The following is a 24,086-nucleotide window of genomic DNA, read 5'->3' on the forward strand; positions in this document are numbered from 1 at the left end:
CCTTCTAGAGATTAAAATGAAGGCATCACATGACAGCAGTGCCTTTACCTGCTGAGACATCTTGTGGTTCAGGTACCAATTTATTTTTAATCTATAAAATTTTAACATTTGAATCTGATCAAGAGGCTCCAAAGCAGCTTTCTGTGGCCAGTTAGGGACAAGCTTCACTTTCAAGGCAGTGTCAGGGCTAGGACAATCGTCAGGTCAGTACTGGTTTCTGCTGCCCTTGCTAGCTTGCTGAGTCTGTTAGGACATGGCCCATGTTGGTAACTTCTGTACTCATGAGTCTTTAGACATCTGTTTCTCCAAGATTGGGTGGCCCCCACTGTCACACACTGTGGCTGCTACTGACAGGCTGGGCAGCAGACAGAGATGAACGGCGCTAGGAATGAGTTTAGTGATGTCCAAGGGACAGCAGGGGTGCCGGAACTGACGGGTGTACAGATACACTCTGTAGTCAGAAATGCCAAGCCCACCACTGACCTCCCTACTTAGCCAATCTGCTTTGCCCCGGGCTTCCTCTGGTTTCCTCCTCAGCTTTCTACTAGGTGTGCCCTGCTCTTGAATACTGGAGCTCTCTAGGGGTGGGAGCCCCCCGATATCTAGAGCCATGTTCCTTAGGTGATGCAGCACCCTTCTGAGGGGGGCCAGGTTCTGAGCCTCTGCAGCAGCATCAAAGAGACCTCTGTCAAGGTGGCTGAGATCTGGATCGTCTCCCTGTCCAGCCAGCCCATCGACCATGAGGACAGTGCAATGCAGGCCGGCCCCAAGGCCAAGTCCACGGGTGAGTCCCCGCCTTCCTTCCTCTGCCACTTCTTGCCGCATGTGTGGGAGAAGATAAGGTCTTTGGGATTTTTCTCTAGCTAGAAGCTTTTAGGGAGTCATGTGTGCTGTTGAAGTTCATTTATAAGTTCTGTGAACCCTCAATACGTAGGTGACATGGGTCCATCCTGTAGTCTTCCATGCTATGAACACCGGTTTCTAGTGTGGAGAAAGTGCTTGGCCCCTGTCATTTGCCACTACCATTACAGTGGGGTCACTCTGTTTCCCAGCTCTCTGGCTCCATCAACATGTCAGCAGGCATGTGCCGTGAGACACAGCACTGGTGTCTCAGGTTCCCTGGCCTATATGGGTCTATCTCCTTATAGCTCCCCTATGCTCCCAGGGGACACCCGTGGTTCTGTTGCCAACTCGTTGCCATGGCACTGGGTAGAATCTCAAGGTACTCTTCCTTCTGTGTGCTCATTCCACAGATAACTACTCTGAGGAGGAGTATGAGAGCTTTTCCTCTGAGCAAGAAGCCAGTGATGATGCTGTACAAGGGCAGGTAACAGTTTGAGCCTGAGATGGGGAAGGTACCCGACACCTCCCTCTTCCACCTCTATAGATCAGAGGCTGGGGACTGAAGGAGACCTCCCTGAGTTTGCCCCTATGAGGTCTGTGGGTCTCCAGTAGCATGTGGGATGAGAAGGGTAGAGGAACTATATGTGTGGCACCTGTTTGCTTCCTCCCTGGGGCTAGAACAAGTTAGTAGGCAACTCTGCAGGGTTTGGGACTGATAGTAGCTGATTGCCAAGTGATAGACCTGCCTCACACTGCGATGGGGCGGGCCTGCTGTGCCAGCACTGTGGCCTCAGGCTCTCTGCATGTCTACACAGGATCTTGACGAGGATGACTTTGATGTGGGAAAACCCAAGAAGCAGCGGCGCTCGATAGTAAGAACGACGTCCATGACCAGGGTTGGTGGAAACTAGTTTTACTAACACTGGGGAAGGGCGAGGAGGGTGGGCCGCGGCTGGGAGGCTCACTGAAAGGCACCTGAGAACTTTAGCCTCATATAAACCTAAACAAGTCTCAATTCCCGCTTGCCTGGAGTCCAGAATCCTGTCTAACAAGCACCTGTTTGTTATTAGTTAAAACGGACACAAGCCAGATGAAGTGTCTCTGGCTGCTGTTCTTCCCTGCCATCACCTGCCCTGCTCCAGTGTTAAATGGCTGTGGAGCCCTGGGCATCTGGAATAAGGCTGGGAGAGCCGCCTCACGCCCACCAGCCTGTATGTAGAGGCCACTGAGTGCTGTTTTTCTGTCAGACTTATGTGTGGCGCCAGTTCCATTTTTTTCTTGGGGCCTGGTCCACCAGCACAGAGACTCAGCTGTTAGGCCTTTCCCATGGCAGGAAATGTGAGCTAGACTTCAGCCCATTCTCATCCTGCCCAGTGACCACCAGTGGACCCAGAGCCCCTTAGAGCCCGGCACTGGGCCGCAGGGCTGACTGGCAAGTGTAGCCCCTTGTCGATTCTTACCAGGGACAGCACTGCCAGCCTTTGACAGGTATGAAAAGGAGGTTGTGGGCACAGTGGCCACAGTACAGAAGCTCAATATAAACTGGGTCTCCCCTAACTACAGGCAGCACCATCCAGAGTTCATGGGCCAGCCTAAGGGGTCTTGCAGGAAGAGCTCTCCCTGTTAGGGTCAGCTCTGTAAGGGTAGCCATATAGGGAGGACAGTGGCTGGAGCAGAGGCACGAAGCCAGCAGTAGCTTGACTGAGCTCAGAGCTTACAGGATCCATTGTCTCATCCACTCTGAGCTCTCCCTCAGTGCCTCCCACAGGGTGGCAGTTTCCTCCTGAAGATGAGGCCAGGACCTTCCCTGGGAGGCAGAGCTGTGGGAAGGTGCTAGTGATCCTGGATAGAACTGTTGATGCTTCTGGAACTACAGAGCCACCCTGTGCCCTTCCTTGGTTGCCCTTAGTGGGTGTGGACTATCAGCTCCCCCAGGTGTTTGTGAGTCTGGCCTCAGTTTGTGCTCTCCAACACTAAGAACATGCACATGGCTGTGTAAAAGCTGTGTCCAGTTCATACCATCATAGAATGTAAGCTGTGTCTCTGTCCCTCTTCACTGAGAGGCCAGAGGGCAGTTCCTTGCTATGTCCCAGGAATGTGGCCTCTCCTGTCATTGTTCCTAATGTGGGCTTCCTGTGCTTCTTGTCTTACAGCAACAGAACTTCAAGCAGAAGGTGGTGGCACTACTGCGCAGGTTTAAAGTGTCCGAGGAGGTGAGTGGACCAGGACTCTGCATCCAGTGAGCCTCCAGGCCGGATCTGGTTCTGAGCTTACCATCCGTGGGTTATTGCCCTCTGCTGGTGGTTTATATAAACAGCATTTTGGGGAGCAGTTTCAGGTTCGTAGAAGAAATAAGTAGAAGAAACAAGACTTTACATGCCCCACCTTCTGCCATACACTGCCTGTTCTGTGGCCAACATCCCGTGAATCTTTGGTTTCATAGTTTTTCTTTAATCACATTGAGTTTGTTCATAATCTAAAGAAAATCACAAAACAGTCAAGATTCTGTGCCTACAGTAGAGAAGGGACATTTGGCTGTCTGATCCTCAAAACATGTACCCAACCTCCGCATCCACGTGTGCAAGGACCACACCCAGAGCAGCAAGGTCCCAGTTCATCCCTAGCACCAGCGCCTAACAGTTGCTCTTCACATGTGCAGGCATTGAGAGTGGCTCTTCTCAGCTGTGGGCTTTCTTGGCGCACCATCAGCCTGTTTCCGTGAAATAGCCCCTGGGTCCTGTATCTTGAAGCTTATGTCTCTTGGTGAGACAGACCCAGAGTAGCTGGAAGAGGCACACAGCACGGAAGCTGCCTGGCCTAGGACCACTGTAGGCTTGCAGGAGGAGACATGACCATGGAGTTTCATGTTTACCAAGTAACGGGGCTAAGTCTGAAAACAAACCTGACATGCACAGCTTTCATTTTGGCTTCAGAGACTCAGCCTGAAGTTCGGAAAGTTTAGCCAATATCTTGGACATTGGTCAGGGCAAGCACTTTATTTTCATAGAAATAATCTCCCACATTGTGTAGAATTCATGCAAGTTACCAAGCCATGTGATCTGTTTCATAACTGTTCTGTACCATTCCCTTTTATGTGAGAAAAAGAATGTCTTGCCCTTGCTCCACCTCTGTGTCTCAGGACTCCAGTACTAGAAGCTGTGGATGGGCACCAACTCTCAGAACCCAATAGCTATTCTGGAGTACATGGTCACCTTGTGAGACTGTAGATTATCTTAAACACTCATTGTTGTACTGTAATTAAACTTCTAGGTCTTTGTAACCAAATATAGACAGGAGCTATCGAGACAGCTCAGCAGTTAAGAGCACCGCTTGGCTGCTCCCTTAGACGATCTAGGTTCAGTTCCCAGTACATACATGGTAGCTCACAACCATCTGTAACTCCAGTTCCAATGCCCCTTCTGGCCTCACTCTCTCTCTTTCTGTGTGTGTGTATGTATATTTTGTAAAGTACATCTAAAGGATGCCTTTCATAGTTTTGGAGACTGAAAGGCCAGAATGAAGGTGTTGGCAGATTCTCCTGTGGCTGGATCTTCCTCGGATGGTGCAGCTTCCTCACATCCTCACACAGGGATGGGGGCAGCACTTTTCCGAAGGCCTCTTGCTGAGTACCTTGAGGGTTAGGTTTCAACATAATGGGGTACACAGCATTCAGATAAAAACATCCTACTCCTAGATTCCAAAATTCATTTTCTTCTTTCTGCACACAAAATGTATTCATCCTATCTCAACAGCCCATAAAGTCTTAACTCACTCTAGCATCAGCCAGATTCTTCAGGACCAGAGTGTCTGCGACTGTCTGCATCAGATGTGGCTGAGTAGGACTTGTGCAGGTGTGTGAGCAGGAAGTCCCAGTCTGCGCAGAGTAAGTCGTGAGGCCAGCAATAGGGCAGAGATTCTATTAGAAGGGGAAAGGGAAACAGATGTAACTGCTCCTCAAGTCTAGCACCCAGCAGGACCCAGCGTTCTACACATTTAATTACTTAGTTACTTACTGTGTTTGTGTGTGCGCACGCACCCGCACATGTTTCTGCCTGTTTCTCTCCCATGTGAGTGAGACCCAGAAATCAAACTCAGGACCTTAGATCTTAAAGCTAAAAACCCTTCTTTGGTTCAGTATTCTGCTCTTGGGACATATTGGCTTGGAGCTGGGGTTCTAGGACTTGGTACTGTACCCCACAGTGTTGTTGAGTGCAGTCTACAGGATCTCAGATGGCAGCTCTGGGCTTGTGGCTCTCCTGGGCTGGTGCTGTGGCCAAAACCAGCAGTTCTGTCCTTTCTGAGCATCCCACTGCCATGACTTCTCTGTATTCTTCTGGAGTGGGTCCTTTAGTCATGGCCCTGCTTCCATCTCAGGCCTCTTCCAGGGATAGGGCATCCTGTGACAACCAATTTAAAACGATTGCGTTTTTGCAAATGTTGAGAGTTTGCACTTGTAGTTGCTGTAAAAATTGCCCTCCTGTGCCATCTGAGGGTTTGCTCCTGCTGCCTGGGCCCTGTGAAGACAGCTGGAGACTGAGGAGAGCCACTGGAAACTGCCGTCCTCAGGCTGTCAGCAGGGAAGCATCTTTGGTCGTCTCCATCCTGTTGAACAGCCTTTCTTCCTCTACCCATTACCAACCTCTTCAAGCTTTAATTTTTAAAAATACTTCATTTTTAATTGTATGTTTATATGGACATCTGGGGGGATGTATGTGTGCACGTGTCTGTGTGTGTGTGTGTGTGTGCGCGCGCGCGCACATAATTGACTGCAGCACCCACAGAAGGCAGAAGTGGGCATTAGAGTTCTTGAAGCTTAACAAGAGTTAACAAGAGTCTTGAACTACCTGGCTTGGGTTCTAGGAACTTAACTCTGGTTCTCTGTGAGAACAGTACACACTATAAACCACTGAACCATCCTTCCAGCTCCTGCTTTGATTCTTTACAACCTGGTCTAGCAGGGACTTTCCTGAATCTTTAAAATCCATTTCTCTTGATTTTTATCTCATGTTCCCCCTTGTATTTTATTATAAGCTGTCAAGAGAGCTCACATGACTCCCTCCAAATTGGAGGTTTATTTTGCCAGCTATAACCCTATGTTATTACTTAGAAGTTTTTTGTTCCATAAAACACCTGGATCTACCTGCAGATCAACCAAGCTTTTCTGCTTTGTCATAGGTGACTTTTCCTGCAGTTCCCAGAACCACACGTTTTCCTTTGGACTCTGCTCTGTTTTTACCAGCATCCTATTCTGTTATTGCATACAGTAGTTCCCTGTTGCTCTGCGCTGGTTTAAGCCACAGATGATCATCTCAGGCCGTGAAATGGAACAGCCAGTGTGTCTTGCTCGTGGTTCTGGAGGCTGGAAGTCCAAGATCAGGGCTCAGCAGATTCAGAGTCTAGGAAAGACCTGTTTTTCAAGAGCTCATCCTCACATAAAGGACAGAAGGAGTTCACTCCCCCAACTCTTTTTCAGTAGTAACTGATCTTCATGAGAGTTCCACTCTCTCTCCTGAATCACTTCCTGGAGGCTGTTCAACATGATGCTTAAAAGTTTCTCTTGTAGACACACAGACACCGTCTCTGTAGAAACACACCTTCAGACTGAGCAGTTTGCCTGGGGGAACATAGTGTGGGTCTGCGGAGCCAAGAAGACTTTCATATCTTGGTTGAGGGGACAGGACCTCACGCACTGTTCAAGTTCGACTGTGTGTTTTACAAAGTGTGAGCACTGTTCTAAACACACCTTTGACAAGCCATAGAGGGGTAATCACACCATGAGGTGACTTGAAGTCTCTGAGGTCCCAGTCCCTAGATTAGAGTGTTGACAGGAAGTGGTGGGAAAGTGTCGGTGAGTAAAGTGTAAAACACAAGCATGAGAACCCGTGCGTGGGTCCCGAAATTACTTAGAAGGTGAGGCGGCTGTGCACACTTGTAACCACAGTGCCGGAGTAGGAATCAGGAAGATCACTGGGGCTTGTGATCCGGCTAGCCCAGCTGACAGTTCACTGCGGATCAGTGAGAGACTGTCTAAAAAAATAATGTAGAGATGGAGGGAAATGTTTGATATCCGCTTCAGTCCTGTGAAAAGCAAACAGTAGGATGTTTTGTCAAATAAGTATGTGTGTCACTGTTTGCCCTCCTGCTTGTGTTCCTGCACATCCCCCTTTGTTAGCCTTTGGCTGTTAGCCAAGTAGTGGCACAGGCCTCTGTGGGCCCTCGTTCATTTCAGCATCACTTTAGGTCTTAGATTCGGAGCAGGACCCCGCAGAACATGTTCCTGAGGTGGAGGAAGACCTGGACCTTCTCTATGACACGCTGGATGTGGAGAACCCCAGCGACAGTGGCCCTGACATGGATGACGATGACAGTGTCCTTAGCACCCCGAAGCCCAAGCTCAGGTAAGCTGTACCACATTGAAACTCTCACTTCCAATAAGCCTGAGCCTAGATTCTGAACTGCCTGGTAGTCTTGTTCTAGAATGTCTGAGTTGGTTTGGGTTGACCTTTGTTATGACCCATGTTTCACCTTAGGGCATGTTGGGCTTGGACAGTTCTCATAGGGTAGACTAGGACATCCTGAGATGTGGTAACATGGATTGAGTTCAAGGTTAGTGGTTAGACAGTGCCAGGTAGCTGTTCCCCATGGCCAGAAGCAAAGGCTGCCTATCTAGAAAGGTAGGTGTAGAAGCGCATACCTACCCCTGACCCATCGGAACTAGGTCTGGCATCCTTTCACAGGCAGAGTACTTGTCAGGGTGAGCTGTAACCATGTAAATGGACCACAGTGCCTGCTTGTCCACTGGGAATAGACACAGGCAGAACTGTCTGAAGGTGGGGAAGGGGAGTATCGGGGAAAGGAATTCAGCTGGAAGACTCTGTGAGGCCAGAGCTTGGTCCCTGAAGCAGGCTGCAGAAGAATGAAGGGCCCCAGAGTGTTCTCTCCCCCACCCCCACCCCCAACAGCCCTGAGGTGTACTAGAAACTGCTGGGGTCTACTGTACAGGCAGCAGAGGGAAGCCCCATCCAGTGCCCCTCCTTGGTTTGGCTGAGAGGAAGATGAGCAAGTCTAGCCTAGGGCAGAAAGAAAAAAAGGAAAGCAGGCTAGTCTGCACACATGTACTGTGGATATGTGGGGCCTGAAGAAGCTAAGCCTTCAGGACAGATAATGTGTAGACTTCAGTCTTGGTGTAGCTACTGAGAACAGGGAGACTCAGGATATTCCAAAAAATTAAAAACTCTTCATTTCTAAGTTTTTAACCGGGACAATACAGAGAAGCACACACAAGAAATTTGGGTTTCTTGTGTCTTAAAGTTAATTAACCATAACTCTCAGTAATGCCAACACTTTATTCATTACTGCTGGGCTTGGTTTCTCATGCCTATAGTCTTAGCATTTAGGAAACTTGGCACTGAAAAACTTAATAACTGAGTTTAAGTGCGGCTTGGTCTACAGAATGAGACATTGTTCCCCAATAAATAAACTCCAGCACCTGTCATGTCACAGGTTCTGGAGTGGCATCCTCAGGCCACGGCTTCTTTTTCTGCCTATGTCGTGCTGGGCTCAGGTCACGGTATTAAGCCGCTGGTTTGGGAGATGTCCTATAAGTGAAGCAAAGCCAGTCTTCCTGTGCTCCTCTACCTCAGTCCCTCTGTCTCAGCACTGCTCCTTCCTGTCTCGGATCTTCTGTTTTAGGCTTGAGTGTGTCTGCTCTAGTATGACCTCTACTGTGTCACATTGGGTTCACCCACAGAGTCCAGATCCTCTCCATCATGAGCCCCATGGCACTACATTGCACAGTCTGCGGCCAGTTAATGCCTGTAGTTCTGGGGTGAAGTGTGACCACTGTGGTACCATGATCCTAAGTAGTCACAGATGGCATTTTACATCTGCAGGTCTCTGCATAGCCTTCTTACCCACATGAACCTGCAGATATCCCGCCAACTATTATAGCCTGACTTCTGTAGCATCTCTTGGTTTTCTGCTTTCCTTGGCTCCTTTTTTTCTTCACTCACACTTTATCTGCTGAAGGTTGATCTGATTGCCAAGAGCTGGCCTGGCTGATCTAGAGTCCTGGCTGTTGTGGATTAGTCTGAAATGGCTCTGTCAGACTTGGTCTGATGTCGCCTAGTTGGTGTTAAATCATGTGTGTTGGTCTGGAATAGTCCAGTGTGTCTAGAATGGCTTAGTTGTTCTGAACCTGCCCATGATACCCTTGTGCTGTTGAAAATGTTCTTCTGCTTCCTGTATAGTCTGGTTGTAGATCTCAAGGTTCTCAACAGGGGTATCTTAGTTAGGATTTCATTGCTGTGAAGAGACAGCAGACACTGTGACCACAGCAAGTCTTATCAAAGGAAAACATTTAATTGGGGCTGGCTTACAGTTTCAGAGGTTTAGTCCATTATCTTCATGGCAGGAAGCATGGCAGCATGCAGGCAGACGTTATGCTGGAGAAGGAGCTGAGAGTTCTGCAGAAGGAGACTGTGTCTGCATTGGGCATAGCTTGAGCATAGGAGACCTCAAAACCTGACCCACGATGACACACTTCCTCTAAAAAGGCCACACCTCCTGATAGTGCCACTCCCTGTGGGCCAAGCATTGGCACGCATCAGTCTATGAGGGCCACACCCATTCAAGGGACATCCAGTGCTGACAGCCACTCTCCTTGTGTTGTTGGCTGCCCCACCTGGAGTGCACACCACAAGCAGACAGGGTTTTCTTGTTTTCAATTACATTTTACTGTGGGAGGAGGAATGTGTGTGCACAGCACACAAAGGTCAGAGGACAGATTGCTAGGGTTATTTCTCCCCTTCCCACCTCATGATCCCAAGGGTCAAACTCAAGTCTTAAGTGCAACAGGTGCTTTTACTCACCGAGTCGTCTCAGTAGCTTTGGAACACATTTTCTGCTGCTGACTTCATAACCCGTGCAGGAGCCATGCCCACCTGGAGTTGAGTCCCTGCAGACATGTGTGTAAAGTTTCCTCAGAAGCAGGTGTTTAGTCACACAGCTCTTCCACACTGTATCTTTGGCTGTCACTCTCTTCTGTTGCTGAGTTCTATGCTGCCCTTCTGTGCAGTGGGTTGAATCTCATTCTCAATGTGTAGAGGATCTTGGGGATTAATATCTACCCATTCCTTCATCCAGGCCTTACTTCGAAGGCCTGTCTCACTCCAGCTCACAGACAGAGATAGGGAGCATCCACAGTGCCCGGAGCCACAGGGAGCCTCCAAGCCCGGTGAGTAGGCCATTCCATGCAGTGGTGAGACCCTTGGACCAGGCTGGCATTCTCATCCTTCCTTTCCAATGAGTCCTGAATGCCTAGCCAGCATGTACCTAGCTGATGTTTCCTGGGCTCGGGGTTCTGCCCAGTAGCAGGTACATCTTCTAATGTAATCCTGAGATCACAGTCTGTGGCATTCCCAGCTAGTCTCCCTGGGCTTCCTCCTCCCATCCAGAAGTAGACATCCTGGTTCTACAGCACAGGCCAATTCCTGTCTTATCACCCCCAGGCTGACGTATCTGAGAAGGCGAGATCCCTGGGAGGCAAGCAGCCAAGTGACAGCATCTCTGACACAGTGGCCCTTGTAAGCAGGCGGGGAGGGGGGGATGGCCTTCATCTATCTGTCCATGTGCAACAGACCTCAAATATACAGACCTGCATGTGGAGGATTTTGTGTTTTTATGCTCTGAAAACATATATACCACCCCTATGGCAGCCAGGCTGCCTGGTGCTCCTTGGTTCAGCCTATGTGAATATTGGCTGGGTATCTCAAGTGGGTGACTGTCCCTAGCCTTGCTATCAGACCCAGGCCCTCATGGAGTCTCTCTGGTAATACACAGGGTGGTTGGAGTTTCCAGCAGGTTTGGTGCTGCTGGTCATAGTTGGTCCAAGAGCTACTTGTAGGAGAGGAGTGTCCTCTTGCATGTGACTGTATCTTATGCAAGACCTGAAGTTAGAGGAAGCCCAGAGCTTTACCCTAAACCAGGGGTACATGGACAGGAGGCATGGTACGTGTTTCTGCATTTGGTGCTTATGGCTTTTTCTCAACCCATCAGAGTATACCAGCCCCCCGGGAATCAGCAGGACAACCTGAGGACAGCCCAGAGGCTGAGATCTCTACCTTAGATGTGTTCACAGAGAAGCTGCCACCCAGTGGAAGAATCATCAAGACTGAGTCACTTGTCATCCCCTCCACCAGGTGTGGGCTCTATGCTGAGACTCTGTGTGCCTTTAGAGCAGGGTTGTGGAAAGCCACTTGGTCACTAGCAGCTCTGGCCATCTGCTGGCCTACAACCTTAAGGCCAGAGTACCCCAGAGGTACCACTACTTCCATGCTACTGCTGGTTCGGGTTTCTGGGGAGATTACAATGTCACCTCACAGGGTCTGCCAGGCGGGGATGGTGGCTGTTGTGGGGTAGCACAGTATGCAACCTGCAGGGAACATATGGCTTACCACCCCAGCTGTTCTCTGCCTTTCCCGGTCTCTCAACAGGTCGGAGTCCAAGCCAGCTGGCCGCAGGGGCCGCAGCACATCCCTGAAGGAGCGACAGCCAGCTCGGCCACAGAATGAGCGGGCCAACAGCCTAGACAATGAGCGCTGTCCAGACACGAGGAGCCAGCTGCAGGTTAGGGTAGGAGCCGGGGAGGATACTGCCCGGGCAGAGCAGAGAGAAGCCTAGGGACCCTGAGAACTGGGCAAACCTAGAGGGCCTACTGTGAGAAGATGGTTTAGGTCCTCTTGTCAGAAGCCTGTCGACCTTGGGGCTAGTTACAGCCATCCTATTGCTCTCCTGGCACCCAGAGTCTGGCAAGGAACCTCCCTGTTAGTTAGGCACCTCCTTATTTGCCCTCAGCCTCCATGCCTGCAGGCTGTATAGAGTATGTGGCTCAGGGTTGGGAATTTAAAGACCTGGGAGCTGTGTTTCCTTGTGTGAATACCTCAGTGTCTCTAGATTCCCAGGAAAACTGTGTATGACCAACTGAACCACATCCTCATCTCTGATGACCAACTCCCCGAGAATATCATTCTCGTCAACACCTCTGACTGGCAGGGACAGGTAAGGGGTACAGCCATGTGCCCTGCCCTCTCCTGGGGAGTGGGACGTTTATGTGGCCTGAGGAGCAGCAGTCCATGCTGGAGGAGAGGGCGTCTAGGGACCAGCAGGTGCCATGCCAAGGCCACTGTCGGCTTGTCCCTTTCTAGTTTCTCTCAGATGTCCTGCAGAAGCACACGCTTCCTGTGGTGTGCACGTGCTCTGCTGCTGACGTGCAGGCTGCCTTCAGCACCATTGTCTCTCGGATACAGCGATAGTGAGTCTGCTGCCCCTTCCGTACCTGGGGCTCTACCCTTTGCATTCCTGCCTGGGGCCCTACATCCCAGCCCTGCCTGCCACTTGAAGACAGAGAATATCTAACCCTGACAATCATGGGGGTTCCAGGTGTGCTGCTCATAGACTTCTGCAGCTTCACTCTGATTCCCAGTGGATATCTTGAAGCTCATTCAGGGGCGATGAGGGGGGTCCATGTGCAGTTGTCCCAGCAGAGGCTTGAGCACAGGTCTTCTGGCCCAGGCATATCCAGGCAGACATTCAGCGTCCTGCCCCACAAACACATCTCAGAGCTCCTGTTGGTGGGGCATCCTGGGTTTGGTAGCTCCCTTGGGATTGTGTGGCAAGAACAGCTGCACATTAGGGGCATAGGCTTCCCAGACCTCAGCAGGGTGATCCTGGGACAGAGACAGTGAGGCATCTGTCCCTCTCTGCCCCACCCTCTTGGGATCGCAGCTGCAACTGCAATTCTCAGCCACCAACTCCTGTGAAGATTGCTGTGGCAGGAGCACAGCATTACCTCAGCGCCATCCTGCGGCTCTTCGTGGAGCAGTTGTCTCACAAGACACCTGACTGGCTCGGCTACATGCGCTTCCTCATCATCCCACTTGGTGAGGGTTCCTGACCACCTGTGACTAAACCTGGGCGACCTCAATGACAGGGACACAGCCTGGTGAGGGTAGAGGTACCAACATGACATTTTCTGCTATTTAATAATTCAGTTACTTTTACTATATTGAAAAACCATGTGCGCCAGGCACAGTGTCTTCACCCCAGCACTAGGAAGCTAAGGCTCAAACGTTTCAGAGCATCCAGGAACCAGGCTGCGTAGTAAGACCTATTCTTGGGTCCTGTTCTTTTCTTCTCTTTGAAGAACGTCTTTATCATGAAGAATGTGTTCGAGGGCAAACTAGTTTCCAGGATGGTCCGTGCTGGTGCTTCACCACAGATCACTCCACATGAGCTTTGGTTGTGTCACCAGAAAGTCCAGTCGGCCTTTAGAGGTTGTAATGGTCCTGTGGGCTTGAACTCCAGGAGCCATTTGGCTTGTGTAGATCCCTCTGTAAAGCACACCTGCTCAAGGCTTTGCTTCTTTATCACTTGTAAAGTTAAAAGGCAGTGTCTCACCCGGAGCCCATGTTGGAACCACCTTCCTTGGTCTTCCTGCCTTCACTGTGGGCTTTCTTTCATTTTATTTGCCTTCCCTGGGAAAGCAACAGGAAGTGGGGACTTGGTCGTTGCTCTTCCTGCAGGCTTATGGTAGCGTCCTCCAGAGGGGCTCAGGACAGCAGGGTTGTCTGGGGTTGAGCAACTCCACATGGTGATGGCTTTCCCGGGCTTCCCAGGCTCCCACCCTGTGGCCAGGTACCTGGGCTCTGTGGACTACCGCTACAACAACTTCTTCCAGGATCTGGCCTGGAGAGACCTGTTCAACAAGCTGGAAGCCCAGAGCAGTGGTGAGGCCCGGGCACTGTGCTGGTGAGGGGGGCTGCCCCTTCATCTACAGCCCCTTCCTCTGGAGACCTTCCATGACAAGAGACCCCATTTCTCAGGCTCAACTGTGGGATGGGAGGGTATGTTACGGGGCTTCCTTCACCCAGCCTGAGTTTTTACCCTGACCTACTGGTAAAATGGTGTGGGCCCCTTTGGAAGGGCCAGGTGCAACATAGAACATGCCTTCAAGATTTGAGAAAGAACCCTGCACCCTCTCCTGGGACCGTTGTGGCTGGGCACTTGAGTCAGAGGCTACTGGCAGAGAGCAGAGATAGAAAAGAGCCAAAACACAGCCCAAAGCCCAGCAGCCCCTCACCATGCTGACCCTCTGCCGCCTCTGCCTTGTGCAGTGCAGGACACACCAGACATCGTGTCACGCATCACCCAGTACATCTCAGGAGCCAACTGTGCTCACCAGCTCCCCATCGCAGAGGCCATGCTGACCTACAAGCAGAAGAGGTAACTCGATGGGCCAGGCAGGACTGGGGTGCTAGAGAGGTACCTGAACCCCCTCTGTTCCTTGTAGGCTATGGGATAGACCCATCAAGGGGCCAGGATAAAAAAGCTGTGTGTGACAGGAGCCTACAATGAATCCATGTCAGATCAGAACCAGGTTGGGTTTGTAGAACCTCTTATTTTTGTGCAGGTTAACATGCTATGTGCTGTATAAAAGGCACTGGCTCTGTCATCTTCTATCTGGTCATGTTCCTTTCATAAGGCTCCTTCCCCACAGGTTCCCTGACCCTGGCTTTGACTTCTGGGTGGTCAGTTAGATCATGATCCCATCTGCCCAGAATTGGGCAGGGCTCAAAAATTCTGTGTGAAAGACTGGTCAGAATGGGTCTGAGCCTGTGCCTAGACCCTTCCTCCCAAGAAGCTGAGGGGCCCTGGGCAGGACCTCCTCAACTTAGGGAACTAAACATAAACTTGGCTCAGACCTCTAGACATTGTAGCCTACATGCAGTCAAGGAGAGTTAAGTACACACAGCCTAAGGCAGCCTCCTCCTCGGTGTCCAGGGTGGGCTCAGCACCCTGCAGGCAGTAACAACAAAGCTCACAATCTAATGCCACACACTGCCTTCCCCAGACCAAAAGACAGTTGAGTTGGAGGCTGATCTGGTGTGGCAGATCTACAGAGGCCAGCCTTGCTTTTTGACTGCCTGGGACCCAGGAGCAGATCCACAACACAGATCCTCCAGGGACCCTCAGCTCAACCAACAGGAGCCATTCTGCTCCTGCCTGAGGATGTGAATGACTCGTTGCTGTTTCTGGGTGTCCTAACATGTGTGTTTTCTCTCTTGGTGGCTTTCCAAACAAGGAAAAAGCATTTTCACTTTGACTTTACCCTGAGGTACAGCTCTCTGGCCTATACCCCACGTGTCTCCAGGCTGGTCTTTGGGGCTTGTTTAGCAGGGTCAGTGCCAAGTGCGTCTCCTGGTGCCCCAGGCAGGATCTGCTCTGGAAGGCGTCTGTGAGCCCTTTCTAGGAGAGTTGCTGACCTCAGTCCACCTGCAGCTCAAGGAGTTTGTGCTTCTAAAGCACCTGTTAAGTAAGCACTGGTGCTGGTGTCAGCACAGCCGCACGCCGGCCTTGCTCCTAACACTAGAAACCGTCTGGCCACCCACACAGCCTCAGACAGGCAGCACCGCAAACGCTGTTCCTGTGTGGAGTGTGGAGGTGGGAGGCCAAGGAGCTGGCTCGGTATGGCGGGTGCCATAGCCGCTCCCTTACTATGGAATCCGCTCCTGGGGCCAGCAGAGACACAGGCGTTTGTAGTGTCTTCTAATTTCCTTGGGGAGGCAGCCAGGCTTCTGAGGACTTGAATAGAAATAAAGTGCCTTTCTTCCCTGTCAAGGCCTCGCTCTCTAAAAACTTGAGCTACTCTCGGGTACCCTTAGAGTTGCCCTTTTCATCGCTGAGAGGGTCCTGCCCACTGTCTGCCACGCTTGCCTCAGGTTTTTGTTTCCTGGGAGAAGTGCCTGGGGCAGAGCCGTGGTCCAGGACCCTCATTGCTGGTGATGCTACCTGTTATCCGAGCCCACTGAACACGCAGGAAGGTCCTTGAGCACGTTTGCCCTGCTAAACAAGCCCCTGAGTTAAGAGAAAGACCAGCCTTCATACCTCTCTCCTGCCTTGAGGCTTGGCCCATGCCACTGGCTGTGACAGGAGGAGCCTGCAGCATGCTCTCCTGTGCTGCACTTAATATGTAGTAAGAACCAGGCTTGAGGAGATGCTCTCTGTGCCCCATGACTCCCTCTGCCTGTGATACAGTAGTGACACCGCACTAGGTGGGCACAGGTACCTGCAAGGAACCAGTGAGGACCCAGACTTGCCCAGCCTTCCCTGTGAGAGCTCTGGAGGGAGGTACCTGCCCCTGCTTGCCCCTTACTGAAGCTGGGAGTGGAGCTTGTACTCTGATGACAGCTGAGCCCCAGGCTGCTGTTCTGGTGTGTGTAGGTGAAATAGGTCCTCAGGCTCAGCTCTGTGTCCTTGGTATCATGGCAGGTCTTGGGAACAGATCCACAAGTACCTGTGCTGCAGGCCCCGGCCGCCTCTGCATTGAGCTGTCATTGCCAGCCAGTGTCACTGCTGGTGCGCCTGTGCGGGTGCTTCTGCATGGCCCAAGATGCAATGTGGCACTGCTGTCCCAGTACTGTACCTGTGCTGGTTCTGTCTGCATGGCCCCGATACAGCTTGGCTTTGAGTAGCTTTTCCATGTTTCAGTGTCTTCTGTGTCTTGTCACACATGGCCTTGTCAGCCGCTCTCTGTTCCCAAGCGTCTTAGAGTGGGCCACAGATAAGAGATTGCCTGTCATGGTCCTAGAGGACTGACTGTAGGGGGCCCAGTGGGTTAGAGTCTCCGCCCTGGGAAGGGATAACAGGTTTGTCCTTTCAGAACTGTCCTCCTTAGAAAGGAAAGGGAGGCTGGAAATGTTGCCATCTCCAGTGGGCCAGCACAGTGGGCTGGCAGACACCTGCCAGGTCTCTAGGTATGGGGAGGACAGAGAACCCTCTTTCTGCATAGGCCAGTGGTCTGTCTTGTGGATGTGCTGTGAGTGGAGCACTGGAAACAAGTCTGCCTTACCAGGGAGATGGACTGCCAATCCCGAAAGCGCATGTCAAGGACAGGCAACCGGTAGCCACACACCTCCCGAGTGTTGTTTCCCACAAAGGCATCTCCCCGAAAACCACTCGAGGCAGCACTTGCTATACTGCAACACCCGAGGGGCACCACACCGAGAGCCTACATACAGGAAGGAGCCCTGTCTCCCTCAGGGATCCCCCAAGCCTAGATACAGGGAGAGCTTTCTCATCCTGCGTGGCCTGCCATACACACACGCCTATGTCACAGATGCGCTAGCATCCGATAGTATAAGGAGACAAGACAGGAGTCTGGAGAGTCATGCACAAGTGACTCCAGCTGGTGTCATGCTCTTCAGACCAGGAAGCCACTGGAGAAGGACAGGAAGGAAGAGGCACAGCCCAGCACCAGAGCCAGCCCTTCCAAGAGTTTCAGAAGGCATCCTCTGACTGCTGAGAGAGCCATGTGCTCCGGGCCGAGACTAGCCCCTGGGGACCAGACTGGTTGTCAGGGAGCCTCCTCAGAGATGAACATGGCCCTAATGGACACTGTGTGGAAGGAGGGAAACAAATGGCTTTGCATCTCAGCTCCTGAGCTCAGACCCTCTTCTTCGTGGTGGATGGACCATGACTAGCACTTTACTGTTTAGCCAAATGCTATACAGAGCCAAGTTCAGACAGTGCCTCACCCAATCTCTACTCTTGGTCAGCGCCTCAGACTATACTTGGATGTTGCTGTTAGAACCTAGCGTGTATACACCAGCACTTTAGCCAAAGCTGTGACTTCACTCAGATGTGGGAAAGCCAACCCCAGTCACTGGAGAAGGCCCAGCCTGCTGCCCGGTTCTGGATTCCATGGGGCATGTACTCAGAGCAGGGAATCAGCTTGGGAGTCCTGCAAGCAGTCAGGGCTGAGCAGGCAGCTGTGATAAAAAGCAGTTTCCCTTGAGTCATGAGCTGCGGTGCTCTGTCCCCAGCTGCAGGACTGCGTAGCAGCTTCCCCCCAGGGGTATAGAACCCACCTATGATCGTTAACACATGGGAAGGGCGCCAAGTATCAGCCGGGTTGTCCAGGACCTTTCTGTAGTTCTGTGGGCAGGTGATGTGGCTGGGGACAGCCAGGGTTGTATGTTCCAGGAGGGAGTTATAACCATCTGTTTTTGCTCCCAGCCCTGATGAAGAATCCTCTCAGAGATTCATTCCCTTTGTTGGGGTGAGTATCACCAGCTTCATTCACTGGGACCACGAGCCTGCCAAGATTCCTGTCACAACAGAGTGCTTTTGTATTAGCTTACATGTACAGAACCTTGGTGTGAGCCAACCAAGGGCTGCCCAGTTCCCTTTATAAATCCCCGTTGTTTCCTTCCTGCATTCTCTTAGTTGGGGCTCTTAGTTTGCACAGTGAACACATGGAAGTGTAGCCCTTTTCTGTGGAGAGGTCTCCGACTTGTCTGCTAGAAGATGAGGATGAGCCTCAGGCAGGTTTGCCCAGGCAGGGGTGTTCTTCATGGCACAGGCGAGCCATGACTGAGTGTGGAAGCTCCATCTTTACAGCCTTCTTGTCTTCATAGCATCCTGCTGTACTGACAAAAGTGACCTGTTGGCACCTGACATGGCTGAGCCTCTGATCTGGTGTTGTGATGTGCGCTAATTGACACAGATTCTGGTAGCTACAGGCTACCATGCTGGATGGCTCCTGTCTGAGGCACTTTTCCCATTGGCCCATACACACTGTGAAATAGTTTCTGCAACAGTGTTTCTCATCCTAGTCTCATAGATGTCTGGGACTGGCAAGTCTGCACATGGGCTTTGTCACTTCCCAGAGCTGAGCCCTGCCCCATAGGTGGGAGGATGCTGGGACCTGTTCCCTATTTTGTGGGCACAGAAGCTTGGCGGCAGCAGGGCCATAGGACCTTACCAGAGATTAGCTCCAGGGTGGGTGCCTAAGTAAGGCAGTAGAGCTACTCAGCCTCCTACTTGCCGCTAGCCAGCATCTATTGCTTCCCAGGTTGTGAAGGTTGGAATTGTGGAGCCATCTTCAGCCACATCAGGTAACCTCATCCCTCTGGGTAGGTGATCCCTCTGGTCTTAAGGACCAGCAAGTTTCTGTTGATTCTTCTGTACTCACAAAGCCCCAGACAAGAAAGAATATCTGCCCCCACATAAGCTCCTCTGCCCACCATCTTGCCCCAAGAGCTGCCTCCAGCCCTATTCCAGGCTCCAGCCAGCTGAGGGGCTGTGAGGCCAGACTAGAAAGTTGTATATGACTGGCCTATGACTCCTCTCCAAAGGAGACTCTGATGACGCAGCCCCGTCAGGCTCCAGCATACTCTCTTCTACCCCACCGTCTGCATCTACATCTCCCGCGGCCAAGGAGGCTTCGCCTACCCCACCCTCCTCCCCTTCAGTGAGTGGAGGCCTGTCCTCCCCCAGGTAAGCAGCTCTCATCTTACTTGCTCTCCGATGGCATCGCCCTTTGTCGGAGCAATGTGGACAGAAGCCAGTGAAGCGCGGGCGGAGGCCCTGTGAGGGATTCCTGGGGATGGGGCAGTCACCATAGAGCAGGGTAGGAGGTAGCTGATGTCTTCAGGGAGAACACCTAGGGACAGGAGCTACCATAAATGAATACAAGACTCTGAGCCTGACAGCACCTTTGTACAGAGTGGGTTGTTGAAAGAGGAGCTGAGGGAGGAGGTGCGAGAGACAGCTCTTTAGGCCCTGCACAAATGAGGCAAGTCCGACTAGCCCCCTGGGTCTTGAGCAGAACTCAGACTACAAGGCTGAACTGGGGAGTGTGAGTCCATGGTACCACCTGCTCTCACCAGCCATCACACCTCTGATGAAGCCACTCTTGTAGGTCCTAGGAGAGTGGGTGCACAAGTTGCCAGGGCATGGCCACAGGCACTAACAGGTCCCCAGCAGACACGTGGGCAGTCCGCTCCACAGATGCTTGCCGTACCTCCTTGCCACGGTGACATCATGGGTGTGAGCACTTCCCTCTGCCTTCCACAGCCAGGGCGTCGGTGCTGAGCTCATGGGGCTGCAGGTGGACTACTGGACAGCAGCACAGCCCACGGACAGGAAGAGAGACGCCGAGAAGAAGGACATGCCCACCACCAAAAACACGCTCAAGTGCACTTTCCGGTCCCTCCAAGTTAGCAGGCTGCCCAGCATTGGTGAGGCTGCAGCCACGCCCACCATGTCCATGACCGTGGTCACCAAGGAGAAGAACAAGAAAGGTGAGGTGGGAGTGTACTGAGCAGGGCTGGACAGTGGGAAAGGGGCCTCTGGTGACTGTTGGTGATGGGGGTGTCATTCTCCCACCCCCTAGCAAGTTCCCAGTAAAGTCACGATCATGATGAGCCCACAGCTCACAAGGGGTTGGCAGTCAGACATACTTTGACAGCTTGGTCCCTGAGCTGTGAGGGCACAGGTTCTGGGGCAGCATCTGGCTTCAGATGGAATAGCAGGCAGAAGGTTGCTGAGTGTGGTCCCAGGTGAGCAGGGTCCAGCCATGTCCCCGTGGCTACTGTTCTACCATCTGCCTGCTGTTAGGGCTCTGGCTAACTTGGACCTGAAGGAACAGTAGGCCAACAGTAGAGTTTTTCTCTTCCCAGTGATGTTTTTGCCCAAGAAAACAAAGGACAAGGATGTGGAATCCAAAAGCCAGTGCATTGAAGGCATCAGCCGGCTGATCTGCACAGCTAAGCACCAACAGAACATGCTTCGGGGTGAGCATGGGCTAGGGGGCTGCTCCGTAGTATGCCGGGGGACTCAGTCCTGTTTGGTTCTGTTTGCAAACGGTGCAGAGCAGATGGCGGCCTTTCCAACCACAGGCACAGTTGCTTTGTTGAGAAAGGTACATTTACAGAGTCACATGGAGCACAGTTTGATAAGGTGCCTCCATGCAGCTAAGAGCCTTTCAAGTTCAAGTAATTTTTCAACATTTTCTGATTTTATTGATAGAGATTTGGGAGGGATTGCTAAAGACTGAGCCTAGGGTCTGGTGTGTGCTAGGCAAATGCTCTACCATCAAGCTGTATTCCCAGCCGTCCCTTCATTTAAGTATTGATTTATACATTGAAGTGTCTTACAGGCTGTTCTGTAAGCAGTGCATTCAAAGCACAGGGTTCTTGGGTTCCTTGGGTCTTCCTAAGGCTACCTCTGGAAATGCAGCTATTTTAAGTTGGATCTTGTGAGGTGGATGTGGCTTAGATGGGCCATGCCTTGCTGAGGTGTGACTCACACTGCTCTTGTCCCATCCCTTGGGAGGTGGACCCACTGTTGCACTAAATCCTGGGAGGGCAGATGGTAGGATGGGCCTGTTAAGCAAGGCTTCCTCCAGCTTCCAGATTACCCTGCTTCCTGGCAGCATCCCACCATCTCAGGTGGTTGCCTTGCCAGGTGGGCAGATGGTCAGGTGGCCCTCTCCCACAGTCCTCATCGACGGCGTGGAATGCAGCGATGTCAAGTTCTTCCAGCTGGCTGCCCAGTGGTCTTCTCACGTGAAGCACTTCCCTATCTGCATCTTTGGACACTCCAAGGCCACCTTCTAGCCCCAACCACGGAAGGGCTGACACTGGACAGTGGAGGGACCTATGTCCTGCCCTGAGTCAGCCGTTGATGGAGAGACAGCTGTGTTTCTGTTAACACATGGTTACTACAGAGACAGACTCTTAAAAACACAAAGAAACAGTCTTAAGTATGAATGTGCTCATAGCCCAACTAGCTCCCTGTGGGCCACTGAGTAACTTCACTCTGCTTATTAACCAGAATATGTGGGCAAGTGGAAAGGGAGGTAGAAAAGGAGGTGAACTCTGGTCCCATGAAACCCCAGACTGCAAGCAAGAAGTGTTCTTGCCTTTGTAGCCTGCCCTTTGCTGAAGTCAGGATTCTGCTTCCTCAGGGAGTAGGGAGCACAGGGAGCTGTGGAGTTTAGTGGCCAGAAGCTGAAGATCAAGGGCATGTTTGGTCTCCTAGCATGAGATGTCAGTCCCTGGCACCCCATGTGTGGGTCCCAATAAACTCCAGCCTCCTAGCGGAGGTTTTGTAGTAGCAGATCTTTCTAATGCTCTCAAGTACATCTGACAACATAGCTGCCAAGCAGATGTTGCTCTTGTGAAGTCCCCTTGCATGGGACAGAGCCAGCAGGAGCTGCATCCCCATCCCTACCCCTGTGGCTCCCATTCTGGAGGCATTTCTAGGCTCCTGTGGATCCTGCTGCTCAGATCAGGTGGTCCTTTCAAATGTCCGTGTCTGTCCTGGGAACGGGAAAGACTTCTGGGGTTTGTCTGAGCCTTTCCCTCTATTCTGCTTGCTGGACAGAAGGGTCCAGGATTGGCCATGTGAGATCTGAGTTGAGAATCAAGGTTGTGAACTGCAAACGGGCAACTAGAGGTGTGTGTGCGTGCGTGTGTGTGTGTGTGTGTGTGTGTGTGCGCGTGCGTGCATGTATGTGTGGGGTGGGGGGCAGTGAAGGCTCCAGCAGGCTGGTCTGACTACAAAAGCCACCACCTCCTTTACAGGACTAAGTCTAGCCAAGCCAATCTCTCGTAGCCACTGGGTCCCATTATTGGTGGCAACTCCACCATTTTCCCATCCATCAGGAGAGGAGTATGCTGGTGGCCTAACTTTCAAGAATCCTTTCTCCTGGGGTGTCTAATTAGAAGAGTGCCTGTCACCTTGGAAGCTGGGGCTCTCCCAGGGGCCCTGGTGGTCCATCTGGGAACTCTAAAGCTTGGTGTCTTGACCTTGAAACCTTCTTAAGAGTATGCTCAAAAAATTGCCCAGAGCAGGACAGGCTGAGTTTGAGGACTGCCCAACTCCCTGGGGTGAAGGATGGTGGGTCTTTATTTACTTACTTCCCCTGCCTTGACTTGCTGAACAGGGTCTATTTGTCCTAGATAATAGGGCGCCAGGTTCCTGGGTATAGGGCTTAGTGGGATTCCTAGTGAGGTATACTCTGAAAAGATACCGTGTTGCATCAGACACTAGACCTAGGAGCTTAAGAGCCTAGTTTACCTGCCCCTTGAGGTTTTTTCCAAAGGTCAACCTTTGTAGGAAACATTTGGCCTAGATTTTGTGCCTTGAGGCCACAGTGGGTTCAAGCTCTTGCCTCAAGGCAGCCCCTTTTCAGGACCCTCTGCTGTACACGCTTCTTGATTGGCTCCAGGGCTCTGACTTCCGCAAGAGGAGAGTGTAGGCAGAGCCTCTGTCCAGCGGCTGGCGGAGGTGGAGTCAGGAAAGCCTAGCACCTGAGCAACATGCACCCACCATCATTAACAGTGGTAGGTCAGACCTGGACCTCAGCCCTCCCAGTGCCTCACTTCCCCCATTGGTTAGAGAGAGATGGTCCATTTTCCTTGCCTACCTCATGGAGCTGTAATGAGGATTCATGGAGAAGCACTTTGTCCCTTTAAAGGATGATGACACCAAAGCCCCCCCACACACAGGCACTGCAGTGGTAAGAACAGCGGAGTGTTTGCTTCCCGACAGGCCTTAGCTCTGAGGCATCGCCCTTAGACCCTGCCAGTCTTAGAGGTCCCTGTCAGGCAACACAAGTTGCCATTGCTCACTGCTGTCATTTGGGGGCCCTGCCACCACCCTCTGAGTATGCAGCTCAGTATCACTGTATAGGTACCAGACGTGGGGTGGGGGCAGGGGGCTGGGGGAGGCTCAGCCCTCGTGCAATGGCTTGCCCTAGCCTTATTCTGCAAGCCTCACTTTTTCCTCTAGCCTCCATCTCAAATGAATTCCGCATAAACACGTCCTGGCACTTCTCCCTAGGGCCAGGGTACTGGACCCTCAATTGCTCCCTAAACCCTACGCCCTTCAGAGACAGCTCTGTCCTAGAAGCGGGGCCAGCAGAGGCTGACAGCCTTGCGAGAGGATGACTCCGTCCGTCCGCTTCTGCAGACTGCCCAGCGCGCTGTGACTGATTTCTAGAGTGTGTATGTGTTGCTAGTTTTGTTTTTTGTTTTTTAATAAAAAGCAGGATTCATGTAAATAGCTTTTTTTTGGGAGCAGATGCTGATCTGTCCCATGCGACCATGTGGACGATTTCAAGGTGCTGAAGCGACACTAATAAACTGACGGCGCTCTGGCCGCCCACTGCTGTGATTTCTCTCAATGTATTGGGGCCATGCGGCTTGAACGCTGGGGGCGCACGCGCAGAGGGGCGGAAGCGGCTGCGGAGGGCGGGGTCTGTAGGACGGAAGTTCCAGTCTTGCCCGGTCCCTCTTCCTTAAGAGTTCTGTCCTTGGTTCCAGCTCGGCTTTCTCGTGCTGAGGTTCTAAGTCAGCCTAACCTGGCAGCTCTGTTTACTTGGACCCAAATGAGCG

At 51.9% G+C, this 24,086-nt stretch overlaps 1 protein-coding gene and 1 pseudogene across 3 annotated transcripts in view; one reads left to right on the forward strand and one right to left on the reverse strand.

Annotated features, from left to right (window-relative positions):
* Positions 1–23,860, forward strand: part of PACS2 (phosphofurin acidic cluster sorting protein 2) — a 56,868-nt gene extending 33,008 nt beyond the window's left edge. Inside the window, exons 5-24 of one of the 2 annotated variants that reach the window (XM_080934961.1) lie at positions 622–784; positions 1,254–1,327; positions 1,659–1,739; positions 2,997–3,056; positions 7,084–7,241; positions 9,988–10,078; positions 10,353–10,427; positions 10,900–11,042; positions 11,337–11,469; positions 11,797–11,901; positions 12,048–12,154; positions 12,628–12,782; positions 13,518–13,628; positions 14,016–14,124; positions 17,917–17,959; positions 18,755–18,797; positions 19,038–19,179; positions 19,759–19,985; positions 20,364–20,477; positions 21,184–23,860. In XM_080934961.1, the coding sequence (XP_080791087.1) occupies positions 622–784; positions 1,254–1,327; positions 1,659–1,739; positions 2,997–3,056; positions 7,084–7,241; positions 9,988–10,078; positions 10,353–10,427; positions 10,900–11,042; positions 11,337–11,469; positions 11,797–11,901; positions 12,048–12,154; positions 12,628–12,782; positions 13,518–13,628; positions 14,016–14,124; positions 17,917–17,959; positions 18,755–18,797; positions 19,038–19,179; positions 19,759–19,985; positions 20,364–20,477; positions 21,184–21,302 (2,253 nt within the window). In that variant the 3' untranslated portion in view covers positions 21,303–23,860. The remainder of the gene's footprint in view (positions 1–621; positions 785–1,253; positions 1,328–1,658; positions 1,740–2,996; positions 3,057–7,083; positions 7,242–9,987; positions 10,079–10,352; positions 10,428–10,899; positions 11,043–11,336; positions 11,470–11,796; positions 11,902–12,047; positions 12,155–12,627; positions 12,783–13,517; positions 13,629–14,015; positions 14,125–17,916; positions 17,960–18,754; positions 18,798–19,037; positions 19,180–19,758; positions 19,986–20,363; positions 20,478–21,183) is intronic. The other variant, XM_080934962.1, reaches the window with a different exon arrangement.
* The window catches only part of LOC308418039 (transmembrane protein 11, mitochondrial-like), a 444,261-nt pseudogene that overhangs the window by 291,178 nt on the left and 128,997 nt on the right, over positions 1–24,086 (reverse strand). The window lies entirely within an intron of this gene.

This window comes from Micromys minutus (assembly GCF_963924665.1).
Source record: "Micromys minutus genome assembly, chromosome: 1".
Lineage (NCBI taxonomy): Eukaryota > Metazoa > Chordata > Mammalia > Rodentia > Muridae > Micromys > Micromys minutus.